The sequence below is a fragment of the Pyrgilauda ruficollis genome, unplaced genomic scaffold (assembly GCF_017590135.1).
Source record: "Pyrgilauda ruficollis isolate IOZ18807 unplaced genomic scaffold, ASM1759013v1 scaffold181, whole genome shotgun sequence".
Lineage (NCBI taxonomy): Eukaryota > Metazoa > Chordata > Aves > Passeriformes > Passeridae > Pyrgilauda > Pyrgilauda ruficollis.
Window position 1 is genome coordinate 452,943 of NW_024517096.1, and position 19,357 is coordinate 472,299.

General features: G+C 53.8%; 1 protein-coding gene across 1 annotated transcript in view; it reads left to right on the forward strand.

Moving 5' to 3' along the window:
* Positions 1 to 16,473, forward strand: part of LOC121352046 (cytochrome P450 26B1) — a 19,494-nt gene extending 3,021 nt beyond the window's left edge. The window contains exons 3-6 of the mRNA XM_041464610.1: positions 11,479 to 11,754; positions 12,737 to 12,892; positions 13,983 to 14,264; positions 15,612 to 16,473. Coding sequence (XP_041320544.1) covers positions 11,479 to 11,754; positions 12,737 to 12,892; positions 13,983 to 14,264; positions 15,612 to 16,004 — 1,107 coding nt within the window. The 3' untranslated portion in view covers positions 16,005 to 16,473. The remainder of the gene's footprint in view (positions 1 to 11,478; positions 11,755 to 12,736; positions 12,893 to 13,982; positions 14,265 to 15,611) is intronic.
* The last annotated feature ends 2,884 nt before the right edge of the window (positions 16,474 to 19,357 follow it).

The window sequence follows — 19,357 nt, forward strand, 5'->3', positions numbered from 1 at the left end:
ACCCCGAGGGGCTTCTGATGGAGGGGGTGGTGCTGAGACCTTCCTGGGATCTCAGGGAATTTGGGATGAGGGTGGGGGTTCTGGGGTGAAGCCGTGGTTGGAGGGGGGGTTGAGACCTTTCTGTGTCCCCCTGAGGTGACATCCCCAGGGCAGCCTGTTTGGGGGTGCTGGGACCCTTTTGTGTCACCTTAGAACCCCCAGATCAGTGCTGAGACCCTTTTGTGTCCCCCTGAGGTGACACCCCCAGATCAGCCTGGTTTGGGGTGCTGGGACCCGTTTGTGTCCCCCACAAGTGACACCCCCCCTCAGAACCCCCAGATCAGCCTGGATTGGGGTGCTGAGCCCCTTTTGTGTCCTCCTGAGGTGACACCCCCAGATCAGCCTGGATTGGGGTGCTGAGCCCCTTTTGTGTCCCCCTGAGGTGACACCCCCAGATCAGCCTGGTTTGGGATGCTGGGACCCGTTTGTGTCCCCCACAAGTGACACTCCCCCTCAGAACCCCCAGATCAGCCTGGATTGGGGTGCTGGGACCTTTTGTATCCCCCTGAGGTGACACCCCCAGATCAGCCTGGATTGGGGTGCTGGGACCTTTTGTATCCCCCTGAGGTGACACCCCCAGATCAGTCTGGTTTGGGGTGCTGGGACCTTTTGTATCCCCCTGAGGTGACATTCCCAGATCAGCCTGGATTGGGGTGCTGAGCCCCTTTTGTGTCCCCCTGAGGTGACACCCCCAGATCAGCCTGGTTTGGGGTGCTGGGACCCTCTTGTGTCCCCCCCTCAGAGCCCCAGTGAGGTTTGGGGTGCTGAGCCCCGGCAGAGCTGGGGACAGCCCCCGTGTCCCCCCCGCTGCAGGGCTGGTGGCAGCGGTGCCGTGCCCGTCACACCCCAGGGGCCCCTTCCCAGCTGGATCTGGGCTGGGAATGATTTGGGATGAAGGGGGGGGTGTCCCCCTCACAGCCCTGGTGACACTGTTGGGGACACGAGGCCGTCCCCATCCCTGCCCCGGGGCCGCGTCCCTGCTCCAGCAGCGTTTCCTATTTTGGAGGCTGTGAAATCCCTTCCAAACCTCCGAAAATTCCTTCCCTCTTTCCTCCTGGGGGAGATGACGGGAAAACAAACAGCACATGACACCCGTTAGTCACAATTTTTAGGAGTGACACCACAAAAAAAGCTGTGGCTGTCCCTGCCCCAAACCAGGACCAGCTCAGCCCCTCCAGTTCTGGGGTTTTTTCCTTAAAAATGGAGATATTTTTCCTACCAAGGGGGTGGTGATGCGGCTGCCTCCATCCAGGAGGAAAATGGGTTTATTCCCTATCCAAGGAGATTTTATTCCCTATCCAGGGCGGGTTTATTCCCTATCCAAGGAGGGTTTATTCCCTATCCAAGGAGGGTTAAGCAGGATCAGGCAGAGATCTGCAGGTGTCTCCGTGCCCATTCCCTGCTCCTTTCACCCTCCTGCGCCTCTGGTTTATTTTTTGCTCATCCGAAGTGGCCTTTGCTTGCCTGGGATAAAACCACGGAATTCCGGCCTCAGAAGCGGGCCCAGGGGACTGTGGGTTATGGGGTCATGGAAAAGGGAGGCCTGACCTCTGTGGGATCCTGGTGGCTTTGGGATTGGCACCAGGGCCGGGCTGGGCACAAGCCCGGCGGAGGTTTCCTCTCGCCTCCGCGGCTCTTCCTGGTGTTCTCACTCCCGGGTTTTTCCTGCTGGGAAAAACCACGTGGCCAACCCCACACTCTGAAACCCAAAGCTTTTGGAATGTTCTCGGCCCTAAAGGTCTCCACTGTGCTCCTCAAAACGCTTTTTGCATCCTGCGTGGATGCTGGATGTTAGGAAGGAATTGTGCCCTGGGAGGGTGGGCAGGGGTTGGGATGGAATTCCCAGGTTTGCTGTGGGTGCCCCTGGATCCCTGGCAGTGCCCGAGGCTGGGATGGGATTCGGAGCACCCTGGGAGCTGTCCCTGGCCGTGACAGGGAGTGCAACCGATGATCTTCAAAGTCCCTTCCAACTCAAGCCGTTCCACAATTCCATGATTTTTGGCATCACTTGTGATTCCAAGCCGGCAAGGATCCCAATTCCTAATTCATTCCTAAATCCCAATTAACTCCTAAATCCTAATTCCTGCATCGGGGTGGCCAAAAGCCTCCCGAGCTCAGGTATTCCAACAAACCCTGTCCCAGGATAACCCTGGCTCCTTCTCCCGCTCCTTGAGCTCCCACAAACTCTTTTCCTGGGATCTGTGACATTCTGGGAGTTAATTCTTTTTCAAGTTTTCCCTTTCATCAGCTGGAGATTGAGTCCAGCGTGCCCAGCTCTGGAATTCGGGAGTTTTAGCCTTATTCTTCCCTCTATCACCTGCTAATTGCTTCTTTTGGGAGCCGAGCACCTCCCACCCCACCCAGCCTGGGCTGATCCCGATTTAGGGAATCCTCTTCTCCCTAAAAACCCATCCCCGAGCTGCACGCGGAGATAAGCTGAGCCTGCCTCTAATGGGGTTAAAATCGGTTATTCTGCTCTTATCAAGATTCTGAGGAGCAGATCAAGGCTCCTTCCTTCAGGTGTGGCCTCTTCTGAGCTCGTCATTCCCGAGTTTTTGTTGTTCCACCGCTCCAACTTCCAGCTCTCCCCCCCCTGAAATTCAGAGAGCTCTCAGGAGAAAGGATTTGGACCTAGGACGAGCTTAAATCCTAAACTGAGCCCGAGTTCTCCTCTTGACCTGCCAGGGAAGCAAGGAAAGAACTTGGAAAAGGCAGAATTTTCCACGGGATTCCCCAATTTCCACAGGGAGGGGCCTGCTCTTGGGAGGTTCATGGAAAGGTTTGGAGCAGTTGGAAGCTCCGTGGAGAGAGGATTTCCTGGGAAATCTTTTTGCTGGATGATGATCCACTCTGAAGCATTGTGGGGTTCTCTGGTGTTCGGTGACCTCTCAGATTCCAGATTTGCTTCGTCTCCCAGCTCGACCCTTCGCTTGTCCCTTCCCAATTCCCTGATCCTGCCAGAAACTGACACGGAATTCCTCACCTGGCACAGGATTTTGGCCAAAATGAGGAAAAGCAGAGCGCGGAACCCACCTCTGCTGCGCTTCCAGCCACTCGGGATCATCTCCAGCTCTTGTCCACGGCCGTAAATCCCCCTCATCTTCCCAAAACCCCACGGAGCTGCATTTATTTCCAGCAGCTCCTCTTCCAGCATTCCCTGGCAGGCGATCCGCGCTCTCCAGATTGTCACCGGGATGTGGAGATGAGCTCCAAACCCAACATGTTCTTGCGGGAGGGTTCTGGGATCCTGCCAGGGATCAGCTGCTCGCTGGAGCTTTCCAAGGAATTTCAGCTCCTCGGTGGAATTCCGGGATCAGCGAATTCCCGCTGGATCCGCTGGGTGGGATCAGGGATAGGGTGGGATGATCCAGATGTTGGAGCTCTTCTCTCTTTCCTGTTTCCGTGTCCCAGCTGTTTTTTGGGATCTTTATGGATTCATTATCCCGTTCCATACAGAATATCCGGAAGTGTTGATCCTGTAGGTGTGGGTAAAGGATTCTGGGATGCAGGAGGTGCTCAGGAGCACCCCAGTCCTAACCCTGCGGAAGCTTTTTCCCATCCCAAATTCATCCAATTTCCCATCCAGGAGGCTGTCAAAATTCCTATAAATTGGAGGAAACCTCCCTGTTTTGGGATATGAACTCTCCAGTTGTAGAGAGGGAATTGCAGGATGTGGAATCAGCTTGGGGCAGGGATGGAAGGCTGGGAATGGGGAATTCCTGCAGCAGGGAATGCCTTCACTGCAGATATCGCTGGCACTGAAAATTCCTGTAAATTAAGGAAAATATCCCTGTTTTGGGAAATGAACTCTTCAGTTGCTGAGAGGGTTTGGAGTCAGCCTGGGGCAGGATGGAGGGCTGGGAATGGGGAAAATTCCTGCCCCATGGAATGGCTTCAGTGCAGATGTCCCTGGCGTTGATTCCAGCTTTGGCCTTGGACAGAGCTGGGTGACCAGAGCAGCTCACAAGGAACAACCAACAGCAGCTCCTAACTCCTCTCCCACTTTTCTGGGATATTTATCCCGGCCAGGCTGCTCCTGCTGCTGGATCACGGAGTTTGTGTTGATGTTGGAGAGGGATCTGGGCCACCCCTGCTGGAGCCGGAGCTCCACAGTGGAATTTTTGTCTGGAGTCACCTCCAGGCTCCTCTCAGGAGCCACCCCGGTGGCTGAGCAGGGTCTTTGCTCCGGGTTTTTGGTGGCAGATTCCTGTCCCTGCCCGCCCTGTGAAGGATGAATGTCATCCCTTGGGATTGGAGCTCCTGCTGGAACTCCCTGGGAAGGGTTGGTGGGATCATTCCAGCTCCTGCTCCATTCTCTGGGGGTCTCCCCATCCCGCTCTTATCCCACCCTGGCTCCTCCCTCCATCCTTGTCCCATCCGATCCCATCTCGTCCTTGTCGACCTCTTCAATTCCCATTTCCACCTGGAAAACCCTGGATTTTGGGAGTGTTGATTCTGGGGTGAATGAGGGCAAAACAAACCTGATTTTAGGGATATGGCAGCCTCTGCTTTTATGGGATCTAATTCCAGCAGGAAGCTGGAATTCTGCACTCCTGTGCCTGCAAGGGATCCTGGTGGAGAAGGAAATGGGAATTGGGAATGACCAGGACGTGACCTTTAGGGTTTAGGTCAAGTCTGAGCAGCGCCCAGGGCCAGGAAGGAGATTCCCAGGATGTCCAGGGAAAGGTGGGATCAGGCTTTCCTCGGGATCATCCAGCTTGGCAGGAGAGTGCCGGACTCGTCTTCCAGCAGAGCCATCCCAAAATAGGCACAGCCGGCTCAGAAAAAAAAAATAAAAAAAGAAATTAAAACAAATTAAAAGGCAAAGATGGAATAAAATAAAAGCAATCCTTGGGATTGCTGGGGAGACATGCAGGGATTCCAGGAGGGAGCAGCAGGGAGCGGAGCGGAGGAGCGGCCCTGGTTTGTCTCAGTGTCCAAAGCTCCATCGCTCATTAACACACCGCAATTAATGCCCTGCCTCCGAGGCACGCAAGTGTTGAGCTCATTAGCACCGAGTGGAAAGGTCCGAGGCTTTCTTATCGTTTGCGAGGGGATTAAGAACACAAAAGGGGCCATAAATTTACGGGCAAATATAAACCAGCTGCTGGGGGGCAGGGAAGGATCGGGATCGGGATGGGGGAGGAAGGAGCGATGGGAGGTGGCAGGAATGGATCTTTTCCGACAAAAAAACCTGGACTGAGGTTGTTAACAGGTTTTTTTTTTTTTTAGGGTTTTTAGGATTTTTTTTTAAATTTTTTTTTCTGTGTCTATCCAACCTTCCCAGCCTATTCTGTGTGCCTGTGGTGGAAAAGAAACCATCCCAATCCATGGGAGCCAGCTCCCAAAATTATATCAAACAGGCCGAATTCCAGCTGCCACCAGCTCCAGCTCCTTCTCCATGCCCTTAATCCATGGACAAAAGCCTCTGGAGCAGGGAAAATCTTCCATGTATGGAGCAGGGCTCCTGTTCCAGGGGAAGAATTCCTGGGCTGGGTTGGCTCCTTGACTTTAGAGCAAGGAGTTCTGTCATCTCCAGGGGTGTAAATCCAGAGTCATTGCAAGGGATTAAAAAAAAAAAAAAAGCAGCCAAATGGAGGAGCTTTGTCTAAAACAGAAATTTGGGGGATTTCATGGTGCCTTCCGGCCCAAAACTCCCCACGAGCTCCGAGCCCGCTGTGCTGGTGGAGCAGGATTGTGGCTGTGGGATTCCCTGGGATCCCCAAATTTGGATTTTCCACCTTCCAGGGTGGGAGTTTTTGGGTGTCTTGGGAGACATGGAGAAGGTGAAGCCCCTCCTTGGGCAGCAGCTGGGTGGAACTGCAATCCAGGCTCGACTTCCAGAGGGATGGGGAGCTGATCCCAGGGATGTCAGGGAGTCAGGATCCATCCTGCACCGTCGTCCCTTTGTTTTTTTCCATCCGTCCTCCTCCATCCTTCCAAGGAACCTCCTCGGTTGTGGTTTGTGACATTCCACTCATCCCTCTGGTGGTAAGGCCGCTCTCCGTCACTTCCCAGGTGGAATTTTTCCCGTGAAATCTCTCCCAGCCGCTGCTTCTCCAGCTTCCTTCTCCTTGTGGGGTGGCCTAAAGTTGGGATCACCTTGTGGGGTCCCCTCAGGCCGTGCCACCCCCTCCCTGGAGCAGCTTTAACCCTCGCCTGGTCTGCAGGAGCTCCTCGGGTGCTCATCCTGTGGATGCCTTGCAATCCTCAGGATTTCCTTAGAGGAATCCCTTTTCCAAGCTTTTTCCCTTTATTCCTGCCACAACACAGTGCATGCTCTGGAAGGGGTTTTTATTCCTTTGGGATGAAGTGGCTGCATCATGGATTGGGAATTCACTCATCCCCTCCCGAGTGTCACCACCTCTTGCTCTGCTCTGTTCCCAGTTTCTGGAATTCTTGGCTGGACCAAGGGCTGGTTTATTTTTAAGTCTGGCTTTGTCTCTAGAAGAATCCTGCTCTGGGTTGCTTAAATCCATAGGGATCCTTCCCTTCTGTCCTCTCTCTGCGCTCCAGGAAAACCCTTTGACTCAGTAAAAACTGGGATTTTCCTCCTGATATTTCACTTCCACTGGTTCCCTGGGAAAGCTGTTCTCCCCCCCCTTGTCTCCAGGGAATCCTTCATGCCCACACCACAGGCACTGATCCATCCCAGGGGTCGGAATTACATCTTCAAGGTCTCTTCCAACCCAAACCATTCCATGATTCCCTGAGGAAAGAGAGCTCTGACCGTGCCCGCTGGGTTTGTGGGATTCTCCTTCCCCACAGCTCCATCCACAGGGATCCCAGCTGGATTCTGGCCGGCTGATCCCACTTTCTGATCCCTTTTCTCTGGACACAGCTCCCATTTCTTTGCCGTGGCATCCACAGATGTGGGATCATTCTCCCTCCTTGAGGAGCATTAGGTGACTTTTATTCTCCTTTTTCTCCATAAACAAAAGGTAGAGGACACTTGGAGCATCATTCCCAAGCTAAAGAATCCCAGTGCCTTTTGGTATCCCCAAAAATTCGGCCGAGAAGCTGAAATGTCTTGATGGAATTCTGCTGGGGATGGAATTTTTGGGAGACTGAGGCAGTTTTGCAGAGGGGCTGCTGAGGCAGGTCCTGCTTGGTCCTGACTCTCCCCCACAGCCCCTTTAACAACTCAGCCTTGAAAATTTGGGATTGAAAGCAGGGCCTTAAAGGGTTTGGGATCGAAATCCTCCCATGCCATGTGGGGGATTTCTAGGAGACATCCTTGAACATGGAGATTTTTGAGTTGTGGGGAAATGCAGATCTTGGCCTTCATCTTATTCTGAACTTGACTGGAAATGATGGGGTTTCTCATAATCTTTTTTTTTTTTTTTTTTTTTTTTTTTTAACATGTTAAAATCACGGGCAGGGACCGCCCGCGAAGGTACGTCATGACATGACCCGAGGGTCTGAAACGATCCTTCCATTTTTTCCAGCAGATTTTTCTGGGAATCATTCGAATTTCAGTGTAAGAGCCTTTGGCAAAGGCACGTCATTCCTTTTAGCCTGGAGGCTCCAGCTCCTGTTCCCAGACTCCTGTTGGAGGCTGGAGCGTTCACGAGAGCCTGGATTCCTCCAGGATGGAGCCTTCCATGTGCTCCATTTTCCAGGGAAAAAAGGGGAGAAAAGGAATCAATTCTTTGCTTTGTACAAAGGCTGAACCTTTTATAAACAGAGTGTCCGGGCAGGAATGGGATTTTTTGGAATTTTCTCTCCTTTTGTGGTGCCTTTCCAATTTTTTTGCTGTGCTTTCCCTTTGTTCATGCTCCCAGTACCAGGAGGGCCTCTTGCCCATGAACCACCTTCAAAAATATCCCGGTTTCCAAGCCCGCTGGAGCATGGGAATGGGCTCTGGAGAGGGGCAGACATCCAGGATCATGTGGTGATGGGACAGGGCTGGGACAAACACAGCCTGGTCTTTGGAAATGTGGGAAGAATTAGGACGAATTCAGGTTGAGATGTTGCTTTGGATGCTTCCCGACATCTCCTGTCAGCCAAACCTCCGGCAGATGCCAAATTGGTTCCTGAAAACATTTCCAGGCTCATCCTGCCTCCCTTTGGTCGGGCCAGCGGCTCCAGGCTGGATGGGATGCAGGTGGCTGATCCCAAACTTTCAGTTTTCCTCCTGGAGGGGAGGAAAGGAAAGCTCCATTCCCTCTTGTGGGAGCCAGGTGGGAGCGAGGGGCCTGGGAATCATGGATGGCAAAAGGCAGGGATTGGTGCTGGTGCTTGGAGTGGGAAGGAGAAAGCCATGGGAAAAGTGGTCCCAAAACCCCAACCGTGCATGGAATCACTGCTGGAGCTCACAGAATTCCCTCAAATTCCCTGGCTGTGGTTTAAGGATGGGGCTGGGGCGTTCTCCAGCTGGGGCTGGTGGCACTTTGCTGTCACGTGGAGCTGGAGCTGAGGCGCTGGGAAGACATTTTCTGCCTTTGGAAAACCATAAATATCCTTTTTCCATGTGAGGCGGAGTGGGAAAATTCCAGCCAGGCTCGCTGGGTGGTGGGGTCTCCGTCAGTGTGGGTGTAGAGTGGAAATGAACACCTTTGCATGGAGCAAATTCCCAGATTTGGCTCTTTTGGGACATACCCCAACATGGAAAAACTCTTTCCAGCATCCCAAAAAAATCCTAGACCTGCCATGATCCCTTGTGGCTGGGTGCCGCCACAGTCGGGCTGGGGCATCTCAGGGTTAACAAAGCTGAGCTTAGAGATGATTTTGCCTCTCGGCAGCTCTGGAACAACTTTTTCTTGCCCCGATTCTCCTCAGCTTTGCCTGGATTCGCTCCTGGAGCGGCCGAGCCGCTCGGCTCCACTTCACTAGAGGGCGCAGGAATTTTAGGCTGGGAACGTGCCGGGGTTCGTCGGGGAAAGTTGGCTGCCTTCTCCTCCTTTTTAATCAACTGGAAAGATGCAGGGTTGAACTGGAGGTGACTGGAAGGGGATCCAGACTTGTGTCTGGCCGGGGAAGGATCTGCTGACATGTGGGATTAGGCGGTGCGAGCGCGGCGGCGGCGGCCGGGACGGAGCAGCGCGGCCGGGGCTCAGGCCGTGGCTCGGTTGGGAGCTCCAGGGAGCAGCCAGCTGGAGGAGCCTCCTGGCATGGGGAGAGCTCCCAAAAATTGCAGAGAAAGAACAAAATCCCCCTCACCCCCCGGAGCTTAACCTGCCCCTGGTCAGGTTTGTGCTGATCCCATCAGGGGCTCAGTTTTCTCTTCCCTCCTGTTCACACCAATCCTTAGGACAGGATCTTTCCTCTTGGGAAGCTTGGCTTGATCCAGGGGTGTGGATCCAGCCCCCCACAGCTCGGCAGCTGTTTTGGGACCAGAGGCACGTCTGTGTCCTTCCTTCAGGGAGCAGGGGGTCTCCCTGTGCTCCTCCTGTGGGGGATGCCGGGGAAGGATGAGTACAGGAGCCCCCAAAGGCCACCTCCACTGGGCTGGTGGCTCCCAGCAGGGACGTAGACCCGGTGCTCCTAAAGCAGAAGTTGTCCCCTCACTGGCCCTGCTTCCAACTGGGGAAACTGAGGCACGGGAAGTGTTTCAGGACATTCACTGGGAGCTTCTGTCCTTATTCCAAGCTCCTCAGCATGGATGAAGGGCAGGTGAGAGCTGGATGGGGACACAGCGGTGTCCCTTTGCCAGGTGGTCTTGTCCCATCCCTGTGGAAGAGCTCATGGATCCTGGATCTGCATTAGACCCGGTGTCCTGCTCATGGACAAAGGAACTGTCCCTTCCCCACTCCCTTGTACCTTCCCCATTCCCTCCCCACCTTCCCCACACAGCCGAGGGTCTCGGCTTCACCCCCTCCAGCTTTTCCTGCTGCTTTTTCCAGCAGAAAATGCGCAGCCGAGGGTCTTGGCTTTACCCCCTCCAGCTTTTCCTGCCCGAGCAGCTGCTTTTTCCAGCAGAAAATGCCCGAACGCCGCTGCCTTTCCAGGCTGGAGCGGCGCTGGATGCAGGCAGGAGGCGGCCCCGTCCCGCTCCCTGCTGTTCATTCATTCATTCATTGATTCTTCCTCTCATTCATTCATGCCTCTGCTCTCTGCGGCCATCCAGGGATGGCTCCCTGTCCCCACGGTCGGATTCTCTTCCCTATCCATCCTCGCATCCCGGGATTTCCGCGGGCAGCTCCGCGCCGGGCGCTGAGTTTTACTGGGGGCTCAACCTGGGGCGCTGCGAAGCGGCTCTTGCGGAGGCTCCTGCCCGGAGCTGCGAGGGGACAGAGGTGTTTTTTCACCAAACAAACTCCCAGGGAACGCCGGGCATTAGCAATGAGGGGTCGCAGCCAGGAAAATATTACCTTTCCCTTGGAGTGCTGACTGCGGAGGAAATTCTCACATTTACAGCTCCGGCGAGCCCGGCGCTCATGGAAAAGAGGGGGCGGCTTTGATTTCGCTCCTCTCGGTGGGTTGATAACTTGGCAGCCCCCCCACCTCGCCTCCATTCCCGCCGGGAAGCGGCCACCGGTGGAGGCTCCGGCGCGCAGCTCCCTCCTTGGAATCCTGGTTTAATTGGATTTTCCTGGAGGCCTGCGGTGCGTGTGCGCCCTGCCCCGTGCGTGTGTGTAGGTTAATAAAAAATAAACAAACAGCACTTTCCCCCCTTGCTCGGCGAGGGATGCGGCGGGAATGCCGAATGAAAGCACTGCTGTGCCGGGAAGGGACATTCCTGGCATTGCTGAGCTCCTCGAGCGGGCCCGGGCCCAAATTGGAGGAAAAAAATTGGAGTAAGGAGCCGTTAGCGTGGGGGACCTGGGGAGGCCCAGTCCTGCTCACTGTTTACTCGCAGGGCTTAAATTAACGCTGGCTGCTGACATCAGGAATTTTTTTTTTTTCCCCTGGTTTCCCAAGGAAATGAGCCGAGGGCGATCGCGGCCTCTGCGTACGTGCAGAGGCTCTTCCCCGCTTGAACCCCTGTCGGAGTTCAGCCAGATTCCACAGAGATCCTAAAGGCTCCAAAATAATTATTTTTCTTTGTTTTGCATCCGTGAAGGCAAAAAAAAAAAAAAAGAAAAAGGAAAAGGTGATGGAGAGGTGGGAGGAATTGTCAGTGCTTCCTGTTGGGAGAGTTGTGTTTTCCCCTTGTGTTTGTCCATGTTGGATGCTGGAGAATCCCTGTGGAAAAGGTGCATTAGTGATACCCAAACCATGGGATGAACAGAGCTGGGATCCTTTGGACACAGAAAGCCATCTCTGTCCTTCCTGCCACACGTGGGATGGAGGAATTCCTCCCATCCTGGTTTGCTCCGTTACTCCTGGTCAGTTGTGATGGTCATGGTGGGAATCTCGGGAGGAACTGGTGTTTCTGCCAGCTTTTTTGGGAACTGGATGAAGAGTTTGGAATGGTGACAACTCCCTGTAGGACACCTTGGAGAAAGCCATGGCTATTGGGGCTGTGGACAAACCTCTCTTTGCTGTTTCCCGTAGGTTTTCTCCAAGATTTTCAGCCACGAGGCTCTGGAGAGTTACCTCCCCAAGATCCAGCTGGTGATCAAGGACACGCTGCGGGCCTGGAGCAGCACGCCCGAGTCCATCAACGTGTACCACGAGGCGCAGAAGCTGACATTCCGCATGGCCATCCGCGTCCTGCTGGGCTTCCGCATCCCGGACGAGGAGCTCGGCCGCCTCTTCGAGGTCTACCAGCAGTTCGTGGAGAACGTCTTCTCCCTGCCCGTGGACCTGCCCTTCAGCGGCTACCGGAGGGTGAGACTGGGGTCGGGTTCTCAATTAATTAATGGGCGGTGATTAATCCATGCCTTTCCCCGTTCTCGGTGGGATTTCTCATCCTCTGGCCTCAAGGAGTCCGTTTTGGGCCACAATTCCTGATTTGGTGGAGAAGGCAGGGGAAAATCTGTTCCTTGGTGGCTGGAGTGGTTTGATAACAGGAAATAACCAGGACTTGCCCAGATTTAATTTGTGTTTTTCCTCATTTGGCAATTTGCCTGTGTTTTTTTAGTTTGTGGGACCCTTCTCCTTTTAATTCACTTGGAGTGAAACAGGTCCTTGTAATTCCAGGAGCTAAAGCAGATCCTTGTAATTCCCAAAACTAAAACAGGTCCTTCTAATTCCTGGAGTACTCCAGTTTTTATGATGAAACACGCAAAATGAAAACATAACAAAAAAATAGACATAAAATCATTTTTTTTTTTCCCCATGAGGAATTTTGATAACAGAAATACGTGGGTTCAAAATTTATTTTTCTGATATCCCTGCATTTTCTTTTACTGCTATTTGCCCATGGGAACGATTCCATCCCCTCGGAGCCCAGAATCATTCCCAGCAGCAGGTTAGCCCCGAGCAGCTGCACTCCTGTAGGAATTGCTTTACTGGGACCAGGTGATCAAATTGCTCGGGAAGAAGATTCTTTGGGATGAATGGGCTTTCCTTTGAGAGACGATTTTCCCAGGGATTTCCATACATCCCAGGAGGAGCCGGGGGCTGTGAACCGGTGCCGGACAGGGGCTCCCAGCCCAGACCCGTCATTTACACCTAGGTGTTGATTGCTCCTCCTGTGATCTCCCCCACTCCGGCTTCACTCCTCCTGCCCAGGGGACACCTCCAACATCTTCACACCCCTCTTTGAGCCTCTGCTTTTATGGCTCAGACCTGTCCTGAGCACGCCTGCAGCTCCTGGGATGGGCAAGGTGCTGCTGGTGGCATGGTCTGAGCGCTTCCTGCTCCGCAGGGAATCCGGGCCCGGGAGACGCTGCAGAAGGGGCTGGAAAAAGCCATCCAGGAGAAGCTGCAGAACACGCAGGGCAAGGACTACGCCGACGCCCTGGACATCCTGATAGAGAGCGGGAAGGAGCACGGCAAGGAGCTGACCATGCAGGAGCTGAAGGTAAAGCTCTTCCCTGGGGCCCCCTTGGGCAGGGCCTTCCTGAAGGGAAAAGTGAGGGATGCTCCAAGGAGGAACTTTTGGGGCAGACCTGAGAGCTGGGGGACCACGATGTGTTGGTGGATGCAATCCAGACCAGTTGCTTTATTCATTTGCTGGTTGTGCCCAGCCCTTTCTACAAAACGTTCCATGGAATCATTAAGCTTGGAAAGGCCTCCAAGGCCAACCTCCATCCCCACTAAACCATACCACGAAATTCCACATCCACTGGGTTTTTGAACGATTTCAGGGATGGTGACTCCATCGCCGTCCCAGGCAGTCTCTTCCAACGCTTTGCCCCTCTTCCAGGAAAGGAATTCTTCCTGATATCCAACCTGAACCTCCCTGGTCACAATGGAAGCCTTGATCAGCTGCATCCCCTGACCTTTCCACTTCTCCTGGTGCCTCCTTTGCAGGGCACAGGAGCCCCTCAGCAGGTTCTTATCTGCAGCAGGGCCGTGGCATGCCAGGAGCCATCTCCTGGGTTTTTGTCTGATTCTCAGAGGTTCTGTGTGAAGCTCCTCATGGTGGCTGTCCAAAGAGTCACCTTCCAGTTAAACGTGACCAGGCTGTGGGTGCCCCATCCCTGGAAGTGTCCCAGGCCATTAACAACAGACACAAACTCTGCCCAGATTTCCCTCATCCATCCTGGTGGGTGGGAAATCACCACCAGAGTAGAATCCATCTCCCTCCACATTCCATTTTTCCCTCTCCCAGCTTTGTGATGTGATCCTTCCTCAGGTCACTCAGCCCCTTTGGATCTTAAATCTTTGGAGCAGCTGTTTTTTGGGAAAATCTGTGGCTGCTCCATCCCTGGGAGCCTCCAAGGTGAGGTTGGGCAGGGCTTGGAGCACCCTGAGACAGTGGGAGGTGTCCCTGGGGCTGGAACAAGTTGATCCTTAACTTCCATCCAACCCAAACCATTCCACGATTCCGAGGCCAGGCTGGAAATCTTTTGGGGAGAAGAACACCCTGGGGCACCTTGAGGCGCTGAGGCTGGTGGCCCCTCTGCCCCACCCCTGTGTCTCACCCTGGCCTTTCTCCTGCCCCCCAGGACGGCACGCTGGAGCTCATCTTCGCCGCCTACGCCACCACGGCCAGCGCCAGCACCTCCCTGATCATGCAGCTCCTCAAACACCCGCGGGTGCTGGAGAAGCTGCGGGAGGAGCTGCGGAGCAAAGGGATCCTCCACAACGGCTGCATCTGCGAGGGCTCCCTGCGCCTGGACAACATCAACGGCCTCCAGTACCTGGACTGCGTCATCAAGGAGGTTCTGCGGCTCTTCACCCCCATCTCCGGGGGGTACCGGACCGTGCTGCAGACCTTCGAGCTGGACGTGAGTAGTGCTGCACCCCGAGCTCCCCAAAACAGCCCGGCTGGCTTGAGCCTGGCTTAGAGGAGACCTCCGAGGGGATAAATGAAGTCCTGCCTAATTAAGTCCTTCTCCCAGGCAACCAGTGGTAGGATAAAGGGATGCAGCCCTAAGCTGGACCAGGGGAAGTTTAGGCTGGATATTAGGGAAAAAGTTCTTCCCAGAAAGAGTGGTTGGGCATTGGAATGGGGTGAGGTGGTGGAGTCACCATCCCTGGAGGGGTTTAAGCCTGGATGTGGCATTCAGTGCCACGGTTTAGTGGATGAGGTGGTGTTAGCTCACAGCTTGGACGTGATGATCTGAAAGGCTTTTGCAGCCTAATTAATTCTGTGATTCCGGCAATGGGATTTGCTCCAGATCCAGCAGTGATGGGATGTGGAGCAAGGGATGCGTGGAGCTGTCAAAGAGCAGACGGGTGTGATGCTTCAAAGCCCAGCTCGTGACAGTGACGCCAAATTCTGAGCTGGGGTGTGACAGGGGAAAGGTTTACGGCAAAGGGCATCTCCAGGCTGCCGGATGACAGGCGGATTAGTCACCACCATGGCTGGAATTTCCTCCCAGCAAAACAAAATCTCGGGAGCTGCCTTGTCACTGTAAATCCTCCTAATGCAGTGGTTTGAGTCAGAGACCTTTTAAAGTGCTCAGGGGATGATAAATCCACCCCATTTCTCATCGCCCGGGCCCCAACGTGGGTGTTGGGTGTGTGGTGCTGACAGGCAGCGGGGTGTGGGATGCTGTGGGATCCTCTGGGATGCTCTGGGATGCTCTGGGAAGGGCTGGCTGATGTGTAGGGCATGGCACGGGAGAAGCTGCTTCCCCTGCTCAGCACCACGGGGTTCCTGGTAGGCAGCTCCTGCCAGTGACCACAAAGCAAATAAATAGATGGATCATCCCACGAATCCTTGGGACGGAGGGAGGAATGAAGCCAGGATTCGCATCTCTTTGTGCTGTGCTGTCTGATTTTCCTTTAAATCTGCATCACACTTGAGGGATAAACTCAAAAGAAATGGGAATAAGCAAGAAAAACTGTGAGGGTGGTGCTGCCTGGCACAAATTGCCCAGGGATTGTGGATGCCAAATCCCTGGAAGTGTCCAAGTCTGGATGGGGCTTGGAGCACCCTGGGGTGATGGAAGGTGTCCCTGCCCATGGAGCGGGGTGGGACAGGATCAGTTTAGGGTCCCTCCCAACCCAAACCATTCCATCATTCCATGGAAACAAAATTCCTTTATCTCATCCCCCTGTTCCCGCTCCCTCTCCAGCAGGATTGACCCACTCTGCTCTCCTCTCCACCCCTTCCTGCCTCTCCGCAGGGTTTCCAAATCCCCAAGGGCTGGAGCGTGATGTACAGCATCCGGGACACCCACGACACCGCTCCCGTCTTCAAGGACGTGGACGTCTTTGACCCCGACCGCTTCGGGCAGGGCCGGAGCGAAGACAAGGACGGCAGGTTCCACTACCTCCCCTTCGGAGGAGGCGTACGGACCTGTCTGGGGAAGCACCTGGCCAAGCTTTTCCTCAAGGCTCTGGCCATCGAGCTGGCCAGCACCAGCCGCTTCGAGCTCGCCACCAGGACTTTCCCCAAAATCACCCTGGTGCCCGTGGTCCACCCGGTTGACGGACTCAAGGTCAAATTCTTCGGACTGGATTCCAACCAGAATGAGATCCTGACGGGCACAGACGCCATGCTGGGGGCCACCGTGTAAAGCCCGCGCTGGTGGCACCAGGGATGGGCAGCCGGGGGAGGCAGGGGTGGGGTGGGGGCGAGGGGATGGACAGGAGGGGAGGAGAGAGGGATGAGGAGCTTCTCCACGGCGCTCACCTCCGGATCGGGACTGCTTTTCCAGCAGGGAAGCTGCCGGAAGCGTTTTGCTCTTCCCGCGGGACGCGGAGAAGGTCGGGGCGGCGGCGTCTTGTTTCGTCGGGAAGGAGGAAGATCCGCAAAAGCCGAGTCGAGCTGGGATGGCCGACCATACACAGTATCTAATTATTATAAATATATATATATAAATATCTATAAAACACTTCTGCTGCCAGGAGGAGAAGGCCCGACTGCGGGAAAGGCTTGGGAATCAGCCGAGGATCTGAGGTCTGGTGTCCCGGGGCAGCTCTGGGGTGACCTCTGACCTTTTTTTTTTAACAGTGTTAAATTAGCTGGTGATAACAGTGTTTTTATGTTTTTTGAGGTGGTTTTTTTTTTTTTTTTTTCATTTGTTTGGTTGTGTTGTTTGTTCTGGGGCATTGGAGCCTTTCCTTGGCCAGGGGGAGACAACGCTGCCCATTCCCAGCCCCTCTCCCGCTGGTGCCGGGGCAGGCTGGGGAGGAGGAGGGGTCGTTTTCCTTCCCAAAAATCCCCTCCTGTGGTGTCTTGCCCAGGGCTGAGTCATCCCCCAGGCTTCGGGAGAGGCAGATTTGCATTTTCCAAGATGTTTTGAAGCTCTGGGGAGGGGGATGCCCATTTTTTTTTTCTCTCATTGAGTTTCCTGCTGCTGCTACACGGCCTGTGAGCACCCCCTCCTCCGCAGCCCCCCGCCAGCCCTGGGCACAGGCACCCGGCTTTGGGGACATTTCGGTGCCTTTGCTGTCTCCTCAAGGTGCTGGCACCAGCCCCCGACCCCAGCATGGCTCTGGGGGCACCTGGGGGCACCGGGGCTGCTCCTGCCAGGGGCATTTGCATTAAAGGTGATCTCTCGAATTAAGCCAATGCACGCATTTGTTTGTCTCGTGTTTGGGGTTTTTTGGCAACGGGAGAGCTCAGCAGGAAGGAGAGGGCTCCGTGTCAGCTCCCACCCCGCATCCCAGGAGAATTCCAGAGCCTCTCCAGCACAAGCCAGCAGCCACTGAGAGGTATCTTTCCTTCCATTTGCTGGGGGGATTATTTTATTTTGGTTTTCTGCATGCAGGAGGCTTCTGGGATGAGTTGGAAGTTTGGAGGGTTGTGTTGGGAGGGTGTGGAGCACAAGTTCCCTGAGCACCTGGGCAGGTGTTGGGTTCCAACCAGAGCCAAACACCAGCTTGGGAGATCCCTCCGTGACTCGGGGCAGCTCTTCCAGCCCATCCAACCCCACTCCTGTCCCATCCCAACCCTCCGAGGCGGAACGGGCGACACGAGGAGGCCGAGAACGGTGACGGGCAGCGATCCCGTGCTGGCGGGGACAGCTAGGCTGTCGGCTCCACAGGGGTCCAGAGAAGTCCGAGGGCTTGGAAAGGGGAAGGAGAAGGGGCAGGTGTGGCTCACCAGGTGGCTTTGCAGGTTGTGCCTTTGCCTCTTTGGCAAGAGGTGCCTCTTGGGAAGGTGGCAGGAAGTGTGAAGCGAGCGGAGGCGAGGCCGCCTTGGCCGGCGTGGCGCTGGCGGGGGCAAGGAGGAGGGAGGCAGGTTTGGAGCCAAGGGAAGCACTTGAGGTTGGAATGCCGTCAGCCAAGCTGCCAGAAATCCCCCCTGGAGCATCCCAGGGGATGGTGGTCCCTCCCACCAGGGTGCACAGCTTGATTCAAGCTGGTATAAAACTCCCGATCTTCTGGGATTCCCCATTCCCATTCCTATCCCAGCCTCATTCCCGGGTGGTGACCAACGTGCCAAACCCACAGGAAGGTCTCAGGAGCCCTGGAGCAGAGGCTCAGAGTTTTCCAGACTGGAATTTTTAAATGGAACACCACTAGCTCAGGCCCTGTTGGGATTCCAGGTGTTTCCTTGTCTCTGATGGAGAGAAAACGTTCCCAAAAGGAGCTGGGTGGAAATCCAAATCCCAAAGGGCAAAGGGGAGCACAAACCTGGATGTGGTGGGAATGGGAGTCTCCGAAGGACAAACATCCCTGGAGAGGCACATGGAGGTGTCCATGGTTTTTGCAGGACTTGGGAATGGGGATGGAATGTGGGTGAGCTGTAGGGTGAGAACCCCATGGGTGCCCTCCAGGAGCCCCCGTTTCCATCTGGGATCTGTGCTTGGGGATGAGTGGGCTGGGAAAGGGGAAAGCTGGAGAGGGGGATGGACAGCCAGGATGGAAGGTCTGGTTAAAGACAAATCCCTCGGGTAGACGGGCAAAATCTCTTGGATAGACTTTTCTGGAAAGACTCCGTTGCTCTTTTCATGGGGAATCAGGGAAGAGTTTTTCCCTGAAATTTTTGTTTTAACTTCCACTGTCATTCCAAAGTGAGAACCAAACCTGCTCTGGAGTGAGTTTTGATGGGAATGGGAGCTGCAGCTATCCCTGAAATTCCATTAACATCCCGTGGATATACAGTGTTTGTGTGGGGGAGTATTTAATCCAGGCTGAAGTAAGCCAGGCTTTGTTGTTCCAGTCCTAACTAATATAACTTGACTAAAAAAATAAAGTTGCTGCAGTGGGTTTGCAGAATAAAGCACTTTGAATCTCAGATTTTTTTTTTTTTTTTAATTAGCACAGTCCAATTTGCTATAATATTATTTTATACACAAATTTTTTTTTTTTTGGTTTGTCTTTATAAACTATTATAAGTGCTATTTTTGTTATAATTCAAGAATAGATATTTAGGATAAAGTTGTGCTGTTAAATATTTGTTATTTAGTAAAAATATGATTTTTTTTTCCTCTATTGTAAACGTCGTCTGGGAAAAAAATATTAATGTTTTATCCTATTTGTTTTTAATATTAAAAAAAAAAGGAAAAAAGCACTTGTGGGGTTTTTCCGTTCTGGAATTGGTGCCGTGTGCGGTTGTGTTGCAGTCATGTGGGTTTTAATATGTACAGAATATTCTGTGTCCCATATTAAAATGAATGTTGTGTATTTTGTGATCCCAAAATAAAACAAAACAAAACAAAAAAAAAGAAACAAATCCTGTGGCTTCTTTCTAGAATTCTGGAATAAAATGGGGTTGGAGCTCCCAAGTTTTGGCCTCGTGTTGCAGCTGCTGCTCCTTTGAAGGCCTTGTGGCCTCTGGGTCTCAGGGAGAACCATTCCAAAAATTGGGGCATTCCATAAAGTGAGATTTTGGCTCCATGGCCAAGGTGAACCCCGGTTGGTATGGACCCAAAGGGAGGAAATTCCACTTAAAAATAAAATAAATTATGGGGACGGTGGT